We start from the raw sequence: 23720 nt of genomic DNA, 5'->3' as shown, positions 1-23720 counted from the left end.
CCCACAGAATTTACTGTAGTAAATCCAGCAAAATATAAGATTCAGTAATGTGCACAATGGGCCGTAGCTACCTATGTTATCGGCAAAATCCTATTTTCCTATTTAGGCTAATTTGCCTGTTTTGTTACAATTGAAGCCACAAAATTCAAATACTTCGACATGTCTAAATATTCAGAATATTTTTTATCCCCATAATTAGTGCAGTAGTTTTCTGGAATTGGAAGTAACTGTTTTTTTTAAATTAATATATATATTTACAAAATATAATAAAAATACAATACCAATTACTGAAAACAAACCCCTACAGATCATGGATAAAGGGACTCTAATAATGGCCTGAAAATTAATGACTTCCTTAAAACATACAAAACTCACCACTATGCATATCAGTATCATATCAAAACAAAATAATAATACAGAATAAATGCAAGTGTAGGTGTGACAAGTCATGTCGGTCTTGTCTCCCTTCTAATAAATTGCAAATTCCAACAAGCCATCGGCAACACATAAAATGAGACTTAATGCTGATGCGAGTTGATGGCTTGTACTGTTTTTATTAGTACACAGCCATTAGAAGTCAATTATTTTTCCTTTCCCTGTTTACAGCATTTAACTGTTCTGTGTAATATAGTACAAGGTGATAGATAGTTTATGAAAGCTACTCACCTGTTTTTTATTTTCCAGAATCAAAGTCTGTATTTTTAATGAAGGAAACTTGTGTTGGGTAATATGCTGAAGAATACTATATTCACTGTTGTAATAACTACATGTAGGTAACCATTGGCATACCTGATGGGAGGGGTTGAATTCCCTGGGATTACACCAAGATCATTAGTCCACCTTGTCTGGACATTTTAGCCACTCGGCCACAGTTCGGCTTATAATAGACAAAAAAAATAAGACTTGTAACACTGTGTATTAATATTGAATGGCGTGCACGCAGTTGGGTGCACCACTTACGCTAGTTGTGCATTGCGTAATGCATGACTGGCGCACGCTTATGTGAATTTACATGACCCAGAGTTGGGACTTCCTTGATGTGCGCAAAAAACTCCAAATAATTTTTGCCTATTATAAACAAGACAAACTTAACCATCCAGAATAAAGGGTTTTTTTCTGGACATCGCTTTAGTTACAACCCGTAGCCACAACAGAAACCAATAAGCATAATCCTTTTCCCAGCCCTAAATGCAATGGGCTATTCCATTTAAAATCCACACTACCCCTGTGGAAGATTTTGGAAATATCTTCCACAGTGGAAGATTTTTAAAATATCTTACACAGAGGGAGTATGGATTTCAAATGCAATGAACACATTAGCAGCTCCATTTGTAACTCATTCTCCCTCTGTGGAAGATTCAGATTGAATCTTTCGTAGAGGGTGTATGGAATTCAAATGGAGCTGCCTTAAGTGTTCATTCCATTGTATGATATTTCCAAAATCTTCCACAGGAGAGGTGTAGATTTTAAATGGAATAGCCCAATGGAGTAATCTATTATTGAAACCATTTTTTTCTCCTATTCCTCTATTGTTAACTCTAACTATAATCTTAACTGGGATCTTAACCTGAACCCTAACTTAACCTTGACGGTAACTTAACCATAACCCTAACCTAACCTAATTTAACCCCTAACCCCAATTCATAATTTTGTTACCAGTAATCATAAACCAGACGTGTGACTGAACCTGGCTAGGACCTTGTGGAAAATAATATGCGCTTGACGGCTAGCAGCATGCTTAATTTGTAAAAAGAATTCTGGAAAAAATAACAGGTCAAATTGCTTCGATACTGTGACTGCGAAATCCACACGTACGTCACTAAACTCCAGGTGAAACAAAGTGTATGAGGAACATTTTGATCACCTAAAAGTTCTGAGATGTATTATGTTATTGTAAGGAAATGAAAGGAAGTGGCAAGCCTTGAGCTACCAATATTGTACTCACTATTCAATCATTTAAAGAACAACTTCTGCTTTTAGGTGGGTGATACACTTCACACTTGAAAGTATCATTAGATATAATACAGATAATACTAAGTTATTACGGCTCAAAAATTGGCAGCCCGAGATTCTGGAACAAGCAAATTTTTATGAGATGTCAGCCTGATAGGCTAAACTGTGTCTTATCTCAAGTTGAGAGTAATGCCATGTTGGATTTTGAATTTGGCAATTCAAATCAGTGCATTTACACAGTTGCGTCGCCAGCATAAGGACAAATCGTCCTTCTATGTGTGTGTATATGCATTGCAGGATTAGTTTAGCAATTTAAATCTGCCACCATGAAATCCAACATGGTGTTACTCTCAACTAAAGATGAGACACACTATAGTAGATGTTTCACATAAATAAAATATTTAACGTTTTTAAACATGGCCACTAACATTTCAGGAAGACTAGCTAGATGGTGATGAAATTTGAAATATGTGGCAGACTGGCGGTACACTATGAATGAGCCGTAAAGTCGGCAAATTGTATTCTGAGTTACAGTGTAAAATGTGCGTGAAGGTCGTATTCATAGGCACCTCAATTTGGTGTGACAAGTATCTCATCAAACACTGTTTAAACTAATCAATAATCCTATTGCTGAAGAGGATTATAAGCTTCTACCTATTTCTATAGAATCCTTAAATAGTTCTAGTCTTTGTTTGCTTTGGCTAAATCCTGTTCAAGTGTTGGGTAACAAAGCATTGTATTTTGTCTAGGTATGTATATTCCAGCAATTAACAATGAGAGGACATTCCTGAACCTCGTTGACTTGGGGATGATTTGAAATGACCGCCAATTATGACTGCTTGATATCTATTACCAGAAATGTGGAAAAAGAGACACATGTAGAACCAAAAAAAGGTACAATTTTGTTGAAGGAACAGGGTTCAACAAACCATAACCCCGCTTCTGGATATCGTTTGAAGTCAAATGATACACCATTTTAAGACTGGGGGTCGATTTTAAAGCTGATTTGTGGTGTCCAGTCACATATTGTACTTTGAGGCCTGAAATATACAGTATTTTGTCTATGGAATAGTGCTTATTAGATTCCGTCTTAACTACCCTTTCTCAGGTACATGTAATTCATTTAGTCTGCAAGTTGACAAAATGTTAAGATGATCAGGTCGGTACCAGCCCATCACTCCCTGCATCAAGCGTCTATGCCAATATAACAGAGCCCTCTTGTATCTCAAACCAGATGCTTTTATGGCATAGCCAGAGAAACTGTTTGCTGCCATCTAGAGTCAGATACTAATATTACTACTTTTTGATTACTCACAATGTTGAGCTAGCCGGAGTGAAATTGCAATAATTAGCGTTGGACTTGTTTTGTTATTATTTTGTGAAATACTACATGTAGAACAAGTCGTGCTGACCTTGGTTGTTGATGGACAATAGCGAAATACGTCGTTGTATTTAATAAACTAGGTTGTGCAACAGAATAAATAAGGCGGGAAAGGTTGTTTGACTGGCATTGAATTAGTACATTGCATGACGCTTTCAGGAAGTATACATATCATGCAAAAATCTGACAATTGTAATATGTTGTATACAATTTGGTATACAATTACTTCTTCAAGAGCCACTAATGGCCATGTTTTTCCTTACTGAAATATATTCTTTATTTAGAATTAAATGCGGTTGCAAAACTTCAGGAAATAATTTTTTGCAACTTATTACTGACACCAGACAACATTAGAATGCAGTGGCTTAACAAAAGATGTAATTGATTGTTATGATTGCTGCAGTTACATGGCTTGTATGCGTGAAAGAATTACAAATGTGTTTGTTTATAATAGCCACCAGAATAGCAATTATACCAGAATTGGTCTTAAAGCTAAAATGGCTTCGTAATTGTATTGTGGAAGTTGGAATATTTTAAGGTAAATTAAAATTCAACAATAAATCCCTAATTTGTTGTTTATTAAAAACGGCGCAATGATTTATAGTGCTATATGTCTAGGTACAATGCCTAGACGTTGGTCCACAAGCCTTGGCACATTTTACAGATTGTCGCTGACCACTAAACAGCCCCACATCAATCCATAAACCATTTAACGACAAAAAGACTTTGCTGCTTAGAAGCGCACACCCTAGACATTTCATAATTGACCTTCGAAGTTACCCAAGTTTTGTATTGGTTACAACGAGACAAATTAGCAATGCGTTTTTTGTCGAGGGGAATTTCAAGCTCTGTTATCCCCTGGCACAGGGTGGTACAATATAGAGGGCCAGATTCCAGGGTTGTATGTGGCCTGAAATGATCAAATCAAAATTTTGAAATCCTGGACCCAGGGTCATAGATCATAGGTTGCCCAAAAAATTAAAATCAAAGGCATCCTCGTCAATGCAAAGAAAAATTCTGCCATCTCTAGCAATTTGTTAACCAAAAATAATTGTTGAAAAAATATTTTGTCCCCACCCCTGGCCAGATTTTCAGCACAGGCAAAAGAAATTTGGCGAAACCAATTCACATATTCTGTTGGCAAAAAATGGGACCTGTGTGTTCATGATACCTTGGGCTTGAAATGGTTCTCTCTGTGGTATAAAGAAGAAAAAGATGGTGATGATGTGGGTGATAAAAGCAAAAATAATGGTTATGTTGCCCTCAAGTGGGGAAAATGGAAAAGTTAGCTCCGCCGGTAAGCCTTCAGGTTTCTAAAAATCCCCACTAAATATTAGATAATGCTTTTTCCATTAGGGACAGTTGTCAATTTTGACTACTGGATAAGACTAGTCTATTATAAAATATTAATTTGAAGTTAAAAACATTGATTTTTTGAACATCTCTGGTAAAATTATCATTCAAAAAAAAAATCTGTATAAATGTCATTTTAAAAAAATGCGACCCTGATTTTTCAGGATTTAGGGTCGGTCACTGAGGGCAACACAACAATTTTGGGGGGGCTAAATGATATGATATATTGTACCATTGACAGTTGTAAGATGAATGTTAAAAATTCAAATGCCTTGACCAATGATTGGCAGCCTTTTATTTTTAACACATTTGTGCCATGTCATGTATTTTTGCCACACTTTAATGTAAGGCAAAAGCATTTCTTTGTAGTTACTATTGTTATCCGTTTAATTTTAAGTGGATTTATAAGTAGACTTTAATAAAAATATTGTCCAACTCTTCCATTAGTGAATGAACAATTTTATCGACAAGCTTTTGTAAAAGCATTATGTACTTGAATAAATGGACTTCCATTAATATATTTTCATGAAATACAGATATATTTTGATGAGTAAAGAGTTTCTTTAATTGTCTTGCTTGCAGCGATGGTCTTTTGAGTAATATTGTTTAAATTGACATAATGGTTGCCATGACAACCTATCATGGGACAGATGGGTTAAAATAAATGACAAGCAGTCTGGTCTGAGACTGTTGCTAGCCAGAAAAGGTCAAAAACACACCTTAAGATCTCGGTCGTACTTTGATAACCTTTTCATGTTATTCTGTAGGGTTTTGACAATACTAAAGACTGCAAATTAGGATGTACAGCCAAGATGGAGAAATTCTGAATTTGTGACACTTTCTTAAACGGAACTGGCCTCATCACACCGCGCGTGCGGAGGTTCTCTCTGCTTTGAATAAAAGAATTGGACAGATTTTCTGTACCTGGGCTATTCCAGTTGACATCCATACGCCCCTGTGGAAGACATGACCTTAATTGTCCACGCATAATGTAAATTGGCGTTGTCAGAATGGGTGACATTTGAAATCTACACCCCTGTGTGGAAGGTTAAGGTCATATCTTCCATAGGGGGTGTATGGATATCCATCTGGAATAGCCTATTTTCTGTACCTTAAAGTAGTCAGTTTAGAATCAATTGGTTGTATAATCTTGTTTTCTTGTTCTTCTTTTCTTGTTCTTTATTTTCTTCATACTTTGAATAGAATATCAGGGAAAACCCTCACTACATGATTATTTTATAATCCTTAAAGTACTTCGGCATCGTAGATGTTAGCTCCATGCTGGTTCTATGTAGCTTTTACTGCCATGGATATTACTGGTTGAACAATTGAACAGAGCCTAATTGGAAGGGTACCATATTCACACTGGCAACAAAACACAAGAGGTTTAGCTCATGGTTTGTGGTTGACTTCCTGCAGATTACTAAAAAAACAACTTTTCAATAAAAGGCAGAAATTAAAAACAGGGTTTTGGGGTCAACATTTTTTGTCTTCTGAGTACGGAAATCTGGATTTAAAAGTTGGCATGTCTGAGCTATTGTTCAATCATCATACCAAGATGAATCTAATGCCCCCCTCCCCATCTGTGTATGTGTGTGATACCTATTGGCCAATCTCAATCAGGTCAGATTGAAGAGGGGTAGACATGGTTGTAGATCACAGCGGGCTTTGTAATGTGATTTTAAAGAACAATAACAACAATGAAAGTTTTTGTATTTTTACATAATAATGGCTGTTGGTAGAAATATGTAAGTACACAGACTGTTGTTACTGCATATATTGGGCTATTCCAGTCGAAATCCATACACCCCTTTGAAAGACAGGACTTTATTCCACACAGGGAGTGTGAATTTCAAATGGGGTTACCTGAATGGTTGACTCCATTTGAAATCTGGGAGTGTGGGAGATTAAGTCATGTCTTCCATAGGGGGTGTATGGATTTCAAATGTAATAGCCCATTTCTTGCTTGTGATGAAATCTTCCTGTAAACTGGTCCATTTACATCCATCATCATCCTTTTTGCTATCAACGCATCAACAAACTTTTCTTATGCTTTAAGTGTATTGCTTTCTTAATATCATCAGATTATTGTTAACGAATTTGGACCTCATGCTGTTATTGTTACATACAACAAAGATTTTATTGGAGAAAACTGTTACTAACTACTGAATTGTAAAGTAAAATACTAGCAAGTACCACTACCAGCAAGTATTTTAGTCAACAAAGTGGCGTTGTTGGCATTGACAAAGTTGACATCCTTGAGCTTTGTGTGAAGATAGTGATATAAAAGATTGTTTTAGGTTCATGATACATGTGTATCTTCATCCTTCTCTTCTGTACTGTCTTAGTCTGAGGACGTTCTCTGAATAAATATATTAGCATGGTAAATTTTGTGTGTTTTGTATATGTATTAACCCCAGATCATGACATAATAGATGATCTCTCTCCACATGACCAGAACATTTTGTTTAACACCTATACTGTCGAGATTCATCTCTTTTAAGAGGGCCTCATCTTGTTGGATTGGTATATCAGAAACTTGACTGTTATTAATCTGGATATTCTACTTTTCTTTTTTTCTTATTTTAGGCTCCTGATTTACCACCAGCAACTGGGAAGATAAAAGAAGGTAAGTGTGGTGTAGTCGTCTGTTTTTCTGTTTGTGCGTTATCAGTCTTGTTCTCAGATGGACCATCTAGATGCGAGTGGTTCCACACCTGTCGACCTGTGTTTAGTAGCACACAAGCGTAGAATGTGTGAGTGTGTTTTATGATGTCACCAAATGTGTGTAAGTAAAAGAGATATGCTGGTAATTTGACGATCTCTTGTAGCAATATATTCCCGTTGAAATCTCCCTTATCACTAGACTAGCAATCAGAAATTATATATTTTGCTTTATTCCCATATCTGTTCAGATTTTCCCCTTTTTACTCCTTCTGTTATTTAAAGTAGAAACAGAAAGACACTCCTTCATATCCAATCCATTTTTTTTTACCAATCTCCATAATATGACTTTTGAAACCTTTATACCAAAGCTTGCTTTACTTCAATTGTGAAATAAAGTTCTGTGTGATTTTGTTTCCTTAATCTATTGAGGAATATTTTAAGGTTGACATATAAGTATGGAATAATACATACTAAAATTTGTTTTCGGTCTATGCAGCTATTATAAAAGGCTGACATTACTGCAAGTCGTATAGAATAATACAATTAATTCATATTCAGTTGATGTCAAGGTAATTCTTAGGTATTTCAGAGCTTTATTTGAAAGCCATATTTGTGGAGATACTCCCCCTTTTTCTGTTGATGAGTAAGAAATGTACATAATCGGCACACCGAGAAAATGGACAAATAAAGAGTTGGGAATACGAGTGTGGTGTGTTTGCTGACTGGCATGTTTTGCACCCAACCCCTATATTCACCTGTTAGCTGTTATTTACAGTTTTACTAATGGGTTCCTGGAATAGGTTTGTATGTAGATTCATCGCTAATAGCAAATAACTTCCTTGATTGACCGGAATGTCTCATTATTCCTTCTTCTTTATTAAGCAGAGATGCAAGTTTTTCAGAAAATTTCCTTATTTCAGGAAATTTGGCTTAAATCATCAGAAAATAAAAGTACATTATCAGGAAATTTGCTTATTTTGGGAAGTTTTTGCTCAGATTATCCTGTATCCTGTACAAATAAAATACAGGGAAATGTACAATTTTGTATATTTTGGATCTACTTCAGGATGTTGCTTTGTTTGGCAAAAGTTACTGATATCTCTGAGTATTGGGCTTTCCATCCCTGGAGGATGTGGAATATGGTGGATATCCATAACACTAGGGACAAAATCAACCTTCTCCCTTAAAATTCCTTGTCCAAGACAAATCCTGATGTTATTCGACAAAACATGGAACATTGAAGCAAAATAGTAAACTAAATAAGTAAGAGATGAAAAGGTCAAATGTTTTAAAGTACATCCTTAAGACACCATTCTGCATCCCAAATGATGATACAAACCCTAAATTAGGACATCCTGGATCGTCAAGGAGATGTCAAAGTTATCCGGTTACCGGAAACATGACAGTGCCATTTGATGCTGCATAACCCGCAGTAAGGATTTGCAAGGTAACTCGCTTCCATTGTATGTCCTTGTTAAAACATGTAGTAGGATTTTAAGGTAATGGAGATGAACTTGGATGTAAAAACGATAAAAAATAGGATTAAGATTTAGTGTGTTACTTAGAAAAGCACTCACCTTGTTTTTTTAAATTCAAGATATCACTTTTATGAGTGGGGGAGTGAAGAAATTGTCTACTTTGAATGGAGTTAGCACTCTGTACTGCTTTTTAGAGTGAAAAATAAAATTGACTTGTACAACAGAACAGCTTTTTAGAGTGACTTTTCAAACAAAATTGACTTTTACAATAGAACAGAGAATACTTGGATCCACAAAGAAAGGGACCCTTGAGAATAACTGTAACGGATGTAATCGCTAGATACATGGACTCATAATGGGCTATTCCATTTAAAATCCACACTACCCCTGTGGAAGAACTTGGAAATATCTTCCACAGGGGGAGTATGTTTCTCAAATGTAATTGGTCAAGGTTAATCATTTTGAAACCCATACTGCCCCTGTATTACGGCTTTACCTATATCCTCCACAACTGGAGTGAGTATTCCAAGTGGACCCATTTGTCTATTCTATTCAAAACTCCGTCTGTGGAAGACTTTAGCTAAACCTTCCACAGGGGTAGTGTGGATACTAAATGGAACAGCCCAATCGCTAGATACATGGACTCATAATGGAATGGTGTGATTGAAGAATCTATCATTGTAATGGTGCTAATGTTGACTCAAACCAGGCACATATTATTGTGTGTTGCATGGTTACATTGCTATTTATCACGCTACAGTATCATGCATCAGAGATGATATCTTACGCTTCCCATAATGCATTTCTCCTATTTCAATTTTCTGTGCTGATTTGCTATCTTGTGCAACATGGGTCGATAGTGACAAAATGTACCTCAATGAACAGAGCACATCCAGATCTTGCAAACTATGTTTATATCTTGACTGTCAACCCAAGTTTAGCCAGTCTATTTGCAAAATGAAAGCAAAGGGAACATGTACGAAGTAATGGGAGTGTCATTTGATGTAATGAGGTGATGTATCATGTTGCACAGGATTCTGGGAAGGGTTGCAAAGGATTCTGGGAAGGGTAAGATACCTTCTGTGATCATGCATAGGGTGTGTGACTTGGTAAGAAAAACACTGTATATGCAATAGCTTCTGTGGGTTTATTGACCCTTTGGATGGTCATCTCAAAACGAGGTTCTACCAACAAAGTGCGTGCTGTTTGCATACGCCTGTCAGATGCGTGCTTTAATTACCGTATATGCTTTACAAAAAGCCTTCTGTCGCATTGCTAGAAAAGCACGAGAAATAAAAATTCACTTTTTGCGCATGCATTTGTAGGGAGAACCTCGTTTTGGTAGCAAGATGGCGGATCCGTGCAAAGGGCGAATAGGAATGTAATCCATAAATAATTTGGTGCTACAGAACTAAAATTGATTGATTATTCACCAGTGACAGTTTTAATAATTGTGCACCCATAGATGCACAGGCACGTCATGCTGGGTACAGAATTCACTAGCTGCATTACCAGTTACGAGCATGCCAGCGTGGTACAGGGCTTGCCTCTTGTGCATCAGGTCCCCGGTTCAATTACGTCAGGATTTAGTTGGCAACACCTATATCAGGTGGAATTGAAAGAATTTTATAAACCAATCGTGACAGTGCTCTGTCCCTTGTAAGGAAGGTTAAGCCATGGGTCCTGTGTGTACAGGGAGTTGTATAAGTTTAGAAAAAGTTCCCCTTGGCTGTTCCAATCCACCCTAGTTCTCTTTGGCTATTTACAATATGTAAGCACAGACCAGGGGCACAGATTTGATTTGTACCAAGGTAGAGAAAATGAACTGTTTCAGATATCCACTATGTATTACAATTAAACAATAACAGCACTTTGAGATGTTTGTACCAAGTACTATAGTATACAGATGCTGTCGATAAAGAAATAAATAATTCAAGAAAGAAATGAAGGAAGGAAGAATAGAAAGGCAGAAATGAATAAATGGATTTGGAACAATTTTGCAGGTGCTTGTATAATATTAATAATTTACTGCAGGCAGCTATTGCATAAACAGGTTTCTCAAATTCCGACGTGATGGGCTATTCCAGCTGGTATTCCTACACCCCAATGGAAGACATGGCATTAATCTCCCACACAGGGGGTGGGAATTTCAAGTGGCGCTACCTGAATGGGTGACTCCATTTGAAAAAATACACTCCCTGTGTAGAAGATTAAGGTCATGTCTTCCATAGGGGTGTATGGATTTCAACTGGAATAGCCCTATGTCATGCCACTTACACCATCACTCATGAGTACATGACACTTGTCATGTAATAACAGGTTTGATACACTAGCAATTATATACCCGTGATATTGATTCATTGATCCATGCATACTGTACTAAGTTAACAACACCCATGTGGTTTTGGATTCCGCTCACGTGATGTATGAACAAATCAACCGTGCTGCGTCCAATGTAAATGTGTCATAATTGTGTAATTATATTTTGATATGCGGTGATTGGTGTTATGATTTCTGACTGCAGTGAATGGCAAGTGATTGAAGCACCATGAGCAAAGATATTATAACCAAAGAGTATAGACTCAAAATTGTACAATACGTAACGCTCTGGTAAATTCACCATCTTGGGTTGTCGCTCATGGAGACTATTTAATCATTGGTCCCAAAGATATTATACCCAAAGATTACCGACTCAAAATTGTACAATACGTAACGCTCTGGTAAATCCACCATCTTGGGTTGTTGCTCATGGAGACTATTTAATCATTGGTCCCAAAGATATTATACCCAAAGATTACCGACTCAAAATTGCACAATATGTAACAGTATGGTAAATCCACCATCTTGGTTTGTCTCTCATGGAGGGCAGATAATTTACCTCATGCATTCATCGGCAAGAGCCCGAAAGTGAACCATAATTTGCGTCTGTAAGCTTAAGCATTACACAGGTTTGCATACACAGCACTTTGCACGCATTTTGGACACGACCCGTTACACGCAGAACGCAAGCAACCACATGCTTTGAATCTAAGTTTGCCGGGTGCCTTGCAAAAAATTCTGGAGGCACATGCCTCCATGAGCGACACACACAAACATGATGTAGTTGGTACTCTTTGATTCTACCTCTTTGACCATGAGTGATAAGATTCTTGTGTGAGATTGCACCATTCCATTCAACTGAGCACTTCAAAACTGGGTATTCTTTCTCTCCCTTTTATTCTATGACTGATCATTGTAGGGTTCTTTATCCTGCATGTATATGGGCCAAAAATATTTGTTAATGCTCATGAAAAGAATGAAAATAAAAATGTAAATGCAAGCTGAATTGCCTGTTATATCTCATACAATCTTATTAAAATAAATACAATATATATCCATTCATGCTAGAAGTAAAAGAACATTCAAACGTGGTAAAAAAAGAAACATTATTTTCTCCATTTTGATGTGACTAAAACTTACTATAGAATTAATAAATATTATCACACTTTTTCCCAATAGTTGATTTTTTAGATTTGCCTGTTCCCGTCAGTCTTAGCATGATTTACATATTCCGAGGTAAGAGCGTGGAGAAAGTGTAGGAGTGATGATTGTGTGGTGATGGTGAATTCCCCAAATCCCTATTTCATGACTCTTATTTGGTTTTCAAATGTGTGGGAACTCCGGGTTGAATTTTCTTGTCTCTTATAAACTGTCAAGTAGTTCACCTTCTGGTGTGATGGGACGGTTTAGTTCAGTCACCTTAAAGGCACAGATAAGGTGTTATTTTTATCACCTTCTATATACACAAAAGGCAACCAAAGGGAGGGATAAGTTGACCGTTTTCATGCTGATCATATACACTTTGAAATTTTTAATTCTGATGTAAAAAAAGGGATGTCATTCAATGAAAAACAATTTTTCAGAATTGTGTTTTGGATACTGTCATCAAAATGCTATTGACATTGACAAGTTGTTAAAACTTGCCTGCAGACTAATTCATGTGCAAAGACGGTGATTGAATTTGAAAATAGCAAGGAGACTGCGCTTCCAAATTCAACTTAATGCACTTTCTGGCGAGAAGATCGTGTAATTTAGCTCATTAAATATGTAAAAATTATCATGAATTTGCGATGCAGTTCTCCAAAATCAACATGATTAATGTAATATCTCATCCTAAGGCATTGATTGAAATGAGATAAATTTGTTTGAATTAGCCCAAAGAAGAAAACCCCTCGCAGACACTGAAAACTGGAGCACTTAAACTTGTGTTCATATGGTGGATTAAATCTTAAGATTTTGACATTCTTGAGATTTGGTAATGGGATAATAGCGATAATATTGACTGCATAATGAGAGAAATGGTGAAACAAAATTTTAAGGTGTTCAGGTATCTTTGGCTAATTGGTACCTGAGGTCACACCCAAATGTAAGAGCAGTCGGTATTTAAAATTGATTTTACGAGCCCCATTCGTTTATATTGTAGACTGGGAACACAATTTATTTAGCTTGATATTTTCAATCTAGCACAAGGTTTTGATACGGTTAAGTAATATACCAAGGTGTGACACTCTTAAGATTTTGTACCCATATGAACATGCCTTTAATGCAAGAGTGCCTCAGTGTTCAGGGATTAAAACCAAACACAAGCAAATTGGCGCGGCTTTGACAAGTCGACAAGACAAAGTAGGAACGTGCAATATTTTCAGAGACAATATTTTGCCAATTGTGTATATTTCTCCTGGGTTAGGAGTTTAGTCCATTATATTTTTTCTCCTGTACGGTGGAAGTGGGTTTGTATGGATTTTGGGAGCAGAATGGTGAACCTAGCATCTCTTACATCTTGTTCCATATCATTTGATATTTCATGATGTTACCTGTACTCACTATCTTACATTTGTTATGGCAATATAATAGTCAGGCGTCATATTCTATAACTATGTTATTTTCATATGGTATTCAGTATTCGCAATGTTATTTTCGTATGGTATTCAGTTTTTCCAAATTTTACAAGGAACATAGATTTCACAAATTCAAATACCTTGCAAATGTATCAGATGTTGTGTTATTACCAGTTTCTAAGTACATTTTAATTTCTTGGTTTGTTAAATTTAGTCTCAAAGCAAAAATACTAGCCTTGTTTAATCGCTGAATTAAAGTACCTACGAAATCAGGCAGTTTCACAGTATTTTGTTCATCCATTTTCAATTCCTCCTTATATAAAATAATACAATAAATGATGAATCTGTTATTTTTTATACCGAAATATAGAAAAAAGTATGTTCATGTTGAGATAAAATGGCAAACCAAAAGATAAAATGAATGTAAACAAAACAAGATTTCAAATCCAAAAGGAAGTCATATAATCACAGATACATTTTTACCTAGATATCTTGAGTGCTCAAGATATTTCACCATATCTTGATGTATATCCTATATACCTTATCATCTCTAGCTCTTATATCAAACTTTCTTCATTTATCTGTTCCTTTATAGCTACCCCATTTACAGTCCACACTCCCTCTGTGGAAGATTTGGGAAATACCTTCCACAGGGGGAGTATGAATTTCAAATGGAATTAGCATATTAACCAACTCCATTTGAAACTCACCCTCCTTCTAATGAAGGTTATTGTTCAAACACTATCAGAGGGTGTTAAAATGGAGCTGCCTAATATGTTAATTCCATTTGAAATTCATACTCCCACTGTGGAAGATATTTCTAACATCTTCAACAGGGGAGTGTGGATTTAAATGTAACAATAAATTTAGTACCAAACCACTTTGGTTGTACTTTTATCACTTTTTTTCTTCCTCCTACATTTTAGTTTTATCAAATCTATTTCTTCCCCCTGAAAATTGCATGAAATCCTTGAATAACCAGCATGTTTCCAACTACCTACTTTTATGTTGAGCATGAAAGCTACAAAAAGGCACCAAGCGTGTTTGTGCATCGAACTTCGAATTCAGTTTGAATAATGTAATATTTGCATATTTGATATCATAATTTGCATATATTATCATTATGTTATGTATTTTGACAATTTACTAATTAATTACACAATTTTAATGATTCTGATTTTCATTGTGCTGTTTTACATGCATTTTTTTGTTTGTTTATTTGTTTGTTTGATTGTTTGTTTCCATATTTAACTTTGCACTTTTTCCCGTTCAGGATGTTTAAATCAGAGAAAAGATAGTACAAGACTCGGAGACGACGGGGCTGCAATCCCCATTAACGTCTTCTAGCCACGGCTAATAACGCATCCCCGCCATCCTACGTAATCTACAGCCCACCTTGAAGATGAAATCAAAAGCATATCAAGTGACCATATATTAAGCTTAACATACCCCCTCTCAAATGGCACTTTCTCAATGATAACAGGTATCAGATGTTTGAATTCATGTTTTGCGGGCAGCTTCAGTGCTATCAAGCTGGCTGTTCATTGAAGCAAACTCACTCCTAGTGTGATAAAGATGGCTGTTGCTCAATATAAACTTACTCCCCTCAATGTTTTGAATTACATCATTCATAGTTGGAAAGATAATCAATGTTAATATGAGTTGTGGAAATTCAACATTGATTAAAAAGAATGGATTCAGGTGATCGAATATTTTACTTAAATACATCAACAGGAACAGCCACGCAACCACACCATGAACAAACGAAAAGTTTTAAGGGAAAAAATCCTCACATGGTGAATCGGTTGAAATTTTGTAAGATAAAATGTTGACTTATTCTTTGCCACTATCCCATTACCCATTACCATTACTTGATCAGGAATTTGGCTAAAATCCATTGTATTGACACAGGAGAGGAGACGTGAGCATGAGAATGGAGGTAGATTATTAGGACGCTTGAGATCGCAGGCAAAACCCGAGAACGAATCAATGATAAATCAGTTAACATAATGGCTCATGTCCCACTCTTCTCTTGACATGTGTTCAGTGAGCAAGACCATGCTGCCACGCCACGCCAATTCGCAGCGCAGCAGAAAAAGGGTGAAAATAATGGAATGGGTATCGGTGTAGAGCCTAGTCGGGCGTGCCAAATTTGGATAACACCTTTTGAGAAGACTGCACTTTGATCATATTAATTCCACTATCAAGCTAAAAAGAAATCAACCATCACCCGGGCTGAATTTATTTAAAACAAGATTGAGGAGGAAAAAAAGACCAAACTACCAATATTATGTTTTTTTGGAAATAAGTGAATCAATTTTAAATAAATCTTAATATTTGCTTTTCACTCACTAATTAAACCCCTACTGAATAGATGTAAAATTGCCATGGCAACCAGTTTTCATATGCAAATCAGTCAGCCATCTGTCCATCAACAACCAATTATATCCAAACATGATATGATATGGAAATGAATCCCATTCATATTGATGAGATAATGATATTTATCACTTGTGGGAAATGATAGTTTGAACCAGATGGTACGATTCCCATGTCAAATTCCAACCACAGTGGTATTAATAATTTAACCAGTACAGTATAGCCATCGTGGATTAATATGGCCTACCAATATGTAACCAGTGTACGGCGCATGGAATCTATCTTCTAACACAGATTTGTGCTTATACCAATCATCTTAATTTTGTTTGTACATTTTTCTCCCTCAATTCCTGTGCCATGTTAATGCTTGCTTGATTGCATGGATATGCGCTCTGCCGGTGAGTACTGTCGACCAACGTTCGTCAAAGTTTTGACATTATTTTTTTGTTGTGAGATGATTATTGCATCATCCTTTTTAATCAATCAATTTGTTTTCATCTTGTCATGCTATGACACTGTCCATCGGGTTTTAGTCTGTCTATCTGTTTGTCCGTCTTCCAAGCTTGCTCATTCTTTCTGATCCTAACACATACTTCTGTTTACCTCTATATGGAGTAGAGGTACACTACAATCCCCCTTGAGCAACTTGAATCAATAACCCCACATGCTTACTGCCGCTCTCTCTCTCCATTTCTCTCTGCTCTTTTTTTATCATATTTTTTCCATTCCTTACACTCTGTGAGCCACCCAGCTTGCTCAGTGCCCATCATACTATAGTAGTTAGTTAGCATCCTGCTCAAAACAGTACATGTGCAGTGTGAGTAGCAGCTCGCAGGCGGGTTATACCACGACGACGTATGCTGCTTACTGACTACCTGTACTCAGTGGCCTGACACAGGCATAGAGATTAAACCACCATATACCATGTGCTGCACTGTGAACTAGCAGTGAGGTAGTAGTGTTAGAGACCTGATGCACTAGTTTGATGTAACCTTCTTGATAGTTTTTTTTTGTCCGTCGTTCGTCATCAATTTTTGCGGTGTGGTGATGGTGTTAACATAGTATTTGAATGAATGTATATTTCTATTTTACACTCTGGGAACTTTATACTTACAATAACATGATATTAACAGTCAACACAATGTGACTTGGAAAAGTGTTCTTCGTGGTATGGGGGTCAACTGCAAGTGGAGTCTATATAACGTAATCCTACTTACAGCATGGTGTTCTGCACATTGGGATCTATATCATTAACCTATAAGTGAGCCGGCTTAACTCTGACCAGGCTTAAGCTTAAGTCTGGTTTAAGAGACACAGCTTGCTTCGTCGTCAGGCAATGATCAAGTTTGCAGGCCCGAATTGTCTTGTTGAGTACGACTATAAGTTCACCATTGACGGTAAGAGATCACATTGCGAGATTTGCCGGAGAGATTGCGAGAGAGATTATGAGGGCAAGAGACCATGAGAGAGAGAGAATGACGGTGAACATGTTTGCTAGTGTGTATAATGTGGTAGTATGTTGTTGGAGCTGGATGATTTATCCCGAGAATTCCGATACATGATGTACATATATACCATACAGTAGTACTTTAATGAACACCCCAGGGAATAACATATTCAACGGGAGCCAATATTTGCTTGGCTGAATCATCATTAAGGAGGCTATATATACATCTATATATCTATTGAGAGATATAAAGTATTGTTCTGTCGTTCAACGTTTGTGGTCAATATTGAGGCCGATTTATGTTGTGATGAAATATAGTCTGTGATTGATTATGAGAACTGTTATGATGAAGCATGTGTGTTTTGTTCCGATTGTTTTCATTCGTGTCTGTGTATGAGAGTTTCAGTATTGTACAAATTGTACTGTCTTGTCATTGTGTGTTGCTGGGTTTCTCTGTTCAATTTGTATAATTCAATTTTGCATACAGGTTAGCAGACGACACGGTGTGTAAAATGACGGGAAATTTGCAAAATTAGATGGCATGTTGCCATATTGATTTGTTCCACAATACACGGCAATATTACCATTATTACCTAATATTGTCATTCGACTCATTTCTTTTCATCGTGTTACAAAACAGTTAAAGCAAGGAGCGTTTGTTTTCATTTGTACACCACGTATCAATAGCTCTCGCCACAGGCTGTTCAGGTACCAACGTAGTAATATCAAAATCAGTCGTTTTGTAATTCTTTGCTATCTTGCCCTGTGGGGGTACGACTCCACGTCACTGCGCCATTCATTTTAGGAGGATATGAACGCTGCATAATCAACAAAAATAGGCTAGTTCTGCTTGCATCAATTGGACAATTGGGATATTCCAGTTGAAATCCATACACCCCCTGTGGAAGACTTGACTGTAATCTCCCACACAGGGAGGTGTAGATTTTGTATGGAGTTACCCATTCAGGTACCCCATTTGAAATTCACACTCCCTGTGTGGAAGATTAAGGTCATGTCTTTTATGGGGGTGTATGGATTTCAATTGGAATAGCCCTTGCTCTACCTTTCTTTAATCAGAGAAAAAACATGATAGAAAATAAAACCTATTTACTGCTTGGGCAAGCGTTGAAATGTATTAGGAGTATTCACTGCACAAGGCACTGCCAGTCTTATACGTGACTGACATTTTTTGAATAAAACCGAAAGTGAAACGCCGTGAAGTATTAAATGAAATGTCAGGTGCGTTTCAAGGGGTAAAGTTGTATAGGCTATGGTAGTATGGGTATGTTTAACAGGGATTAATGCACAGGGTTAGGATTGCTTAGCTTTGCATGAATTCCTCTACATTAAATAATTAGGTAGAATCACATAATATGCAATCAATGTTACACATATTGTTTTTGTGTAGGGCAAAGATTTACAATGGCTGAAAATTGGAATTTAACAGAGTGAAGGTTACTTTCAAGTTGATATCTAGTTAATTTAGTCATGAAATGTGTAGACGGTCATATTTGTTGAAGGGAAAGATAATTTTTACTTAAACGGAATTCTAGCATAAAATATTTGCATAGATTCGCAGAGAAAACAATTATTCCCAGAAACAAAAGTTATATTCGGTTAATGAATTCATACAATATGCAACTATGTAGAATGCATTAACACAACCTACATTTCTTGCAATGAATGTCTAGGGCTATACAGATTTATGACATATATATGCTAATAATTTTAAGGAAGGAATTGATAACATTTAAACATTGCGCATGAAATCCAAAGGATTTACATAAGGAGTTGAATGACTCACATTTTTTTTGCATATGAGCAGAGAGGTGATACCATAGATTTCCCATACATGGATCACATATTCTGTAACAGTCTTGTGATATTTAAACCCAGACCAAATTTAACTATGCGAGTAAACATGTGTATGATATCGCTAATCCGCTGTGATAACTAGGTTTTGATGTACTGATGTTAACTGTGGTTTAATTCTGCTGTACGTAGGTAGCGATGTCACCTGTTTCTTGATATGATGGTGTAGAGTTTCTGATTGTTTAATATGTCTGTACATAAACAGTACAGGAGGAAAAGAAAAACAGACAAACATAAATGCAAAACAGACTATGATACTATGAAATACTAAATCAACAAAACACTGTACTCCAAGATGGATACCATATTTTGGACATGATTTGAACAGGTTAATTCAATTGTCATTTGAAATACACAGGGTTCGAATTCGTTTACAAATTTTGCATAGCAGTTTTTTGGCTAATTCCTCATAATCGTGATCGTAGCAGTTACCTCAAAATGTGGAGCAAACTGCTATGCGATACAGCCGAATTCGAACCCTGTACACATAGCTTATTCATCCAAGATGGCTGCTATTCAATTGATTCAGTTGTTACAGTTGGTGTATTTACATATGCTCTATATAACGGCCGTTGCTTCCCAAACATTTTGTTTGTCAAGATTTGCTAGGAAAGATTCTGAATGTCATTTGTTGTCCCACATTCATGGCATGTGTCACTTACGCTTGTGATATTAATAGGGCTCAAAATAGTGAATTGCAACCGTGGCATTGCAACTTAACACAAGTACAGCATTTGAGACCTATTTTTTTAAGCAAAAGTTTTTCCTTTATATATGTGACATAATCAAGGAGAATGAGTCTAAAAAGGACATTTAGAGCTTTCAGAAAAGGACATTTAGAGCTTTCAGAAACTGGAAACCCCATGTTGATACAACTTTTCATTGCAAAGTTATGTCAATTTATCAATTTCAGAATTTTAACACTTTTTTTTGCTAATAATATCAAAATCAATATTAGCGACATCCGACTCATTCCTCTTGATATTGTAACATAGTATCATTTTCTTGTGAGTGAAGTATCAAGCCACACAAGTAATGTGACACAGTTCTATACTCGGAAACAAGACGACTGTGCATAATTAATTAACCCACTGTGTCTCTCTTGACATTATAAAATTAAAAAGTCAAGGTTTCTTGGAAAGATTCAACTATATACTCTATGGACCACAATAGCCTCATCCCAATGACATAGTTCAAAACCTTCAATTAAACAATCATAGTGCAAAATTTCAACCTCAAGTTGCAGAGTATGAGTTTTTGTACCCAAATTTTCAAAGGTCATTCAATGAATGTACAAATGTATTAGGGTTAAATAACTGTGCCCTGATAGATGAACATGTTGTGGATCCTAGTAATAGCTCTTGTGTATATATAAGAGTCATCGGTAGCCATCGTTAAGTCCTCTAGAAATGAAGAAAAACAAAACTGTTTAGTCATTTCCCTTTTGTTAAATACATTGGATCCTTAGGGAGACTGGGAAGTATTAAAGGTATGACTGCGTCAATTGCCCCTTCACAGAACATTGAAGATGATACCCAAGTATTTCTTATGTTGTGCATATCGATTAACACGTATTATCCAAGCATAGTATTGCGGTTTGTAGGATGCAGTGCCTCCTTCACAAATTGAAAAGACTTTAAAGCATCTCCATAACATGATAAATGCAACTGGGAGTTAAACTCTAAATGGCTTCTGATTTGCATTGACATAGAAACATTTTTGCAATATTATTTGCCCAATCCTAACATGAACTGATACAAGCTTCTGACAGAGCATTGATATGAAGTAATTCCCAAGCATATTTGATATTGTATGTAATGGTTAACCATTTTTACCAACGCATATTATTGTACGTAGTATTTAATACAGTCAGTGCCTCTTATTTAAATTGTGATGTTTAAGCATCATACTATTTTTTGTTTTAACACATTTGCCAAACTTAGCATTAACTGATTAAAACTTCTCACTGAGCATTGAAATAAGAAGATACCCAAGTGTTTGTAATATCATCAACGCTTGTCAAAGCATTGCGTATGCATAGTATTACACAGTGCCTCCCCCTTAACAAAATGTTGCCATGAATAGACATCAAAGTATCTGCACATAAAATACTTGTATGGCTCCCTTATTACTTATAGCATTGATATTAACCTGTTGATGAAGCATATTTGCAATATCAATTGCCAAAACTTAACATTAACTGTTAAACGTCTCACAGAGCATTGAAATGGAAGGATACCCATGTGTAATTATAATATATTGTAACAATGTGTATTATCACAGCATAAAGTAATACGCTTAGTATTTCACAAGTGCCCCTTTCTCAAAATGTTGCCATGAATACACATTAAAGTATCTCCATATATAAATGCATTGTTTGTATGGCCCCTTATTAGCATTGATTTGAAGGCTGTTGTTATAGCATTTTTAAAATATCAGTTGTCGTTAACATATATATACACACAAGCTTTTATGACTATGAGTGATATATAGCCAATCCATAAATGCTGCATTTCTATTCTCCGCTGCAATTGTTGGTTATTCTGTGATTTTTAGTGTTCCACTGCAAAAAATGAGTTCTCTCAAATCATAAGCTTTGTCGTCTCCACAATATTTTCCTGAAAAATGTAGCGATAAAATTGACGCTGCACTTGTTACAAAAGCAAATTGCATACAAACGTTGAACTAAACAAATCTGGCCCTTATTTGTTCCTACACACCCACTCACAGAATGCAAATCAATTTTTGATTCGATAAATAATTCAATTAATTCTACTTCATATTTGTTGATCTAATACAACACAGATACAAAAGGAAAGAAAAGGAATTGATAAAACGTTGTGGAACATCTTATAAGCTTTCTAATAATACTTGCTTATAATGTACAGATGCTTGAGCATGAGACAGTATGGTGTCAAAATATTCAAATTTCTTTCAATTTGATTCATTTATCACATATTACTCGGAATTCAGTGCTATGTACACAAATACAAGATATGAAGCATTAATGCGGTTTACATTAACAAATACGAGAAATACAGGTACTAGTGGAAGCCAAATATTGAATCAGAATGTGGGTTATTTGTACATATAACCAGTTTCTGCATGGTTTGTTTTTCTTAGTCTATGAGGATTTTGTTTTTGTTAAGTAATCTTACGACAAATCTTTCTTGGTTTGCGCTAGTATATTCCCCATCTAAATACCGATTCTGGTTCATGTAGTGTTTAGTTTCAGTCAGTTTCTCAGTCAGTAATATTTCTGATGCAGCTTCTTGTGCGTAACCAGAGAATCGTCATTTAAGTGTAAAACATTAAATGGTATTAAAATCTTGCATCATGAGTAACAAGCGATGTGAAATATTGCTTTTCTGTCACAGTTTTAAGTGGATCTTCAAAGCATCTTGTCAAACTCTGTGAATATGGGAGAGAGGAACGCTCCATATGTTGCAGTATGAGTATATAAATTAAACGTAACTCCCTTTTAATCAGTTATTTATTGATCGTGGCTTGTATTTCATGATTTTCCATTTGTGTGTGTGTGTGCGTGGAACACAATTGGGGGGAAAACCAGAACCTGTTTCTTGAAACAAAACGAGCGACGTTATTGAGCCTTACGACACCCAATTTCCGCTAAACCCGAGACAAGTCGGCATGTTTTATTGGTTTCTAAAGAGCACCAGTAAATGTAATTTCCAGGAGTAGCTAGCTCACCATATGTGTGACTTTTGATGCTTCTTTCCTGTAACCATGTAGCTTCCCTTACATTTTATGAATGCTAGGATGAAAGAGAAAGAAAAATTATTGCCCTGTCAGTCATAATTTTTTATTGGAAATCAAGCTGATTATGAAAGTTGCAAAATATTGTATGTAATGCATACAGATGTGCAATATGGCCGTTTAAAATTCTGACTGCATCTGTGCATTGGAAATTCATCGGTTTGATTTTGTGGGTGGTAGTAATGTTTAACTGCTTGAATAGGAATTTTTTTCCACTATGTTGATTTTATGATTTAAAAAACACATGATTTGTATAGCTTGAATTCATTATCATTGTAAACACATACTCTTGTGATCAACAAGTGGGAGATATCTGAAATGAGATGTTGGTCTTTGAAATATAAAATGTGTATTATGTGAACAGTGTATTGGCTAAACTCCATCCACATAGGAGAAAATTTGGCACTCACTCACTTTAGAAAATCCCACAAACATAGGAAATTCAGCTTAAATTGAGAAAAATCATGCCAAATCAGTTCAATTTAAACCAATTCCAGCCTCTGCAACCCGTAATTGACAATCCTTGATTGCAGTCA

The 23720-nt window shown here is 36.0% G+C and overlaps 1 protein-coding gene across 1 annotated transcript in view; it reads left to right on the top strand.

Moving 5' to 3' along the window:
- Positions 1–23720, top strand: part of LOC140171428 (uncharacterized) — a 392810-nt gene that overhangs the window by 183130 nt on the left and 185960 nt on the right. Inside the window, 1 exon segment of the mRNA XM_072194688.1 lies at positions 7277–7316. Coding sequence (XP_072050789.1) covers positions 7277–7316 — 40 coding nt within the window.

Source organism: Amphiura filiformis, chromosome 15 (genome assembly GCF_039555335.1).
Source record: "Amphiura filiformis chromosome 15, Afil_fr2py, whole genome shotgun sequence".
NCBI lineage: Eukaryota > Metazoa > Echinodermata > Ophiuroidea > Amphilepidida > Amphiuridae > Amphiura > Amphiura filiformis.
This window is presented reverse-complemented; position numbering and strand designations above follow the sequence as displayed.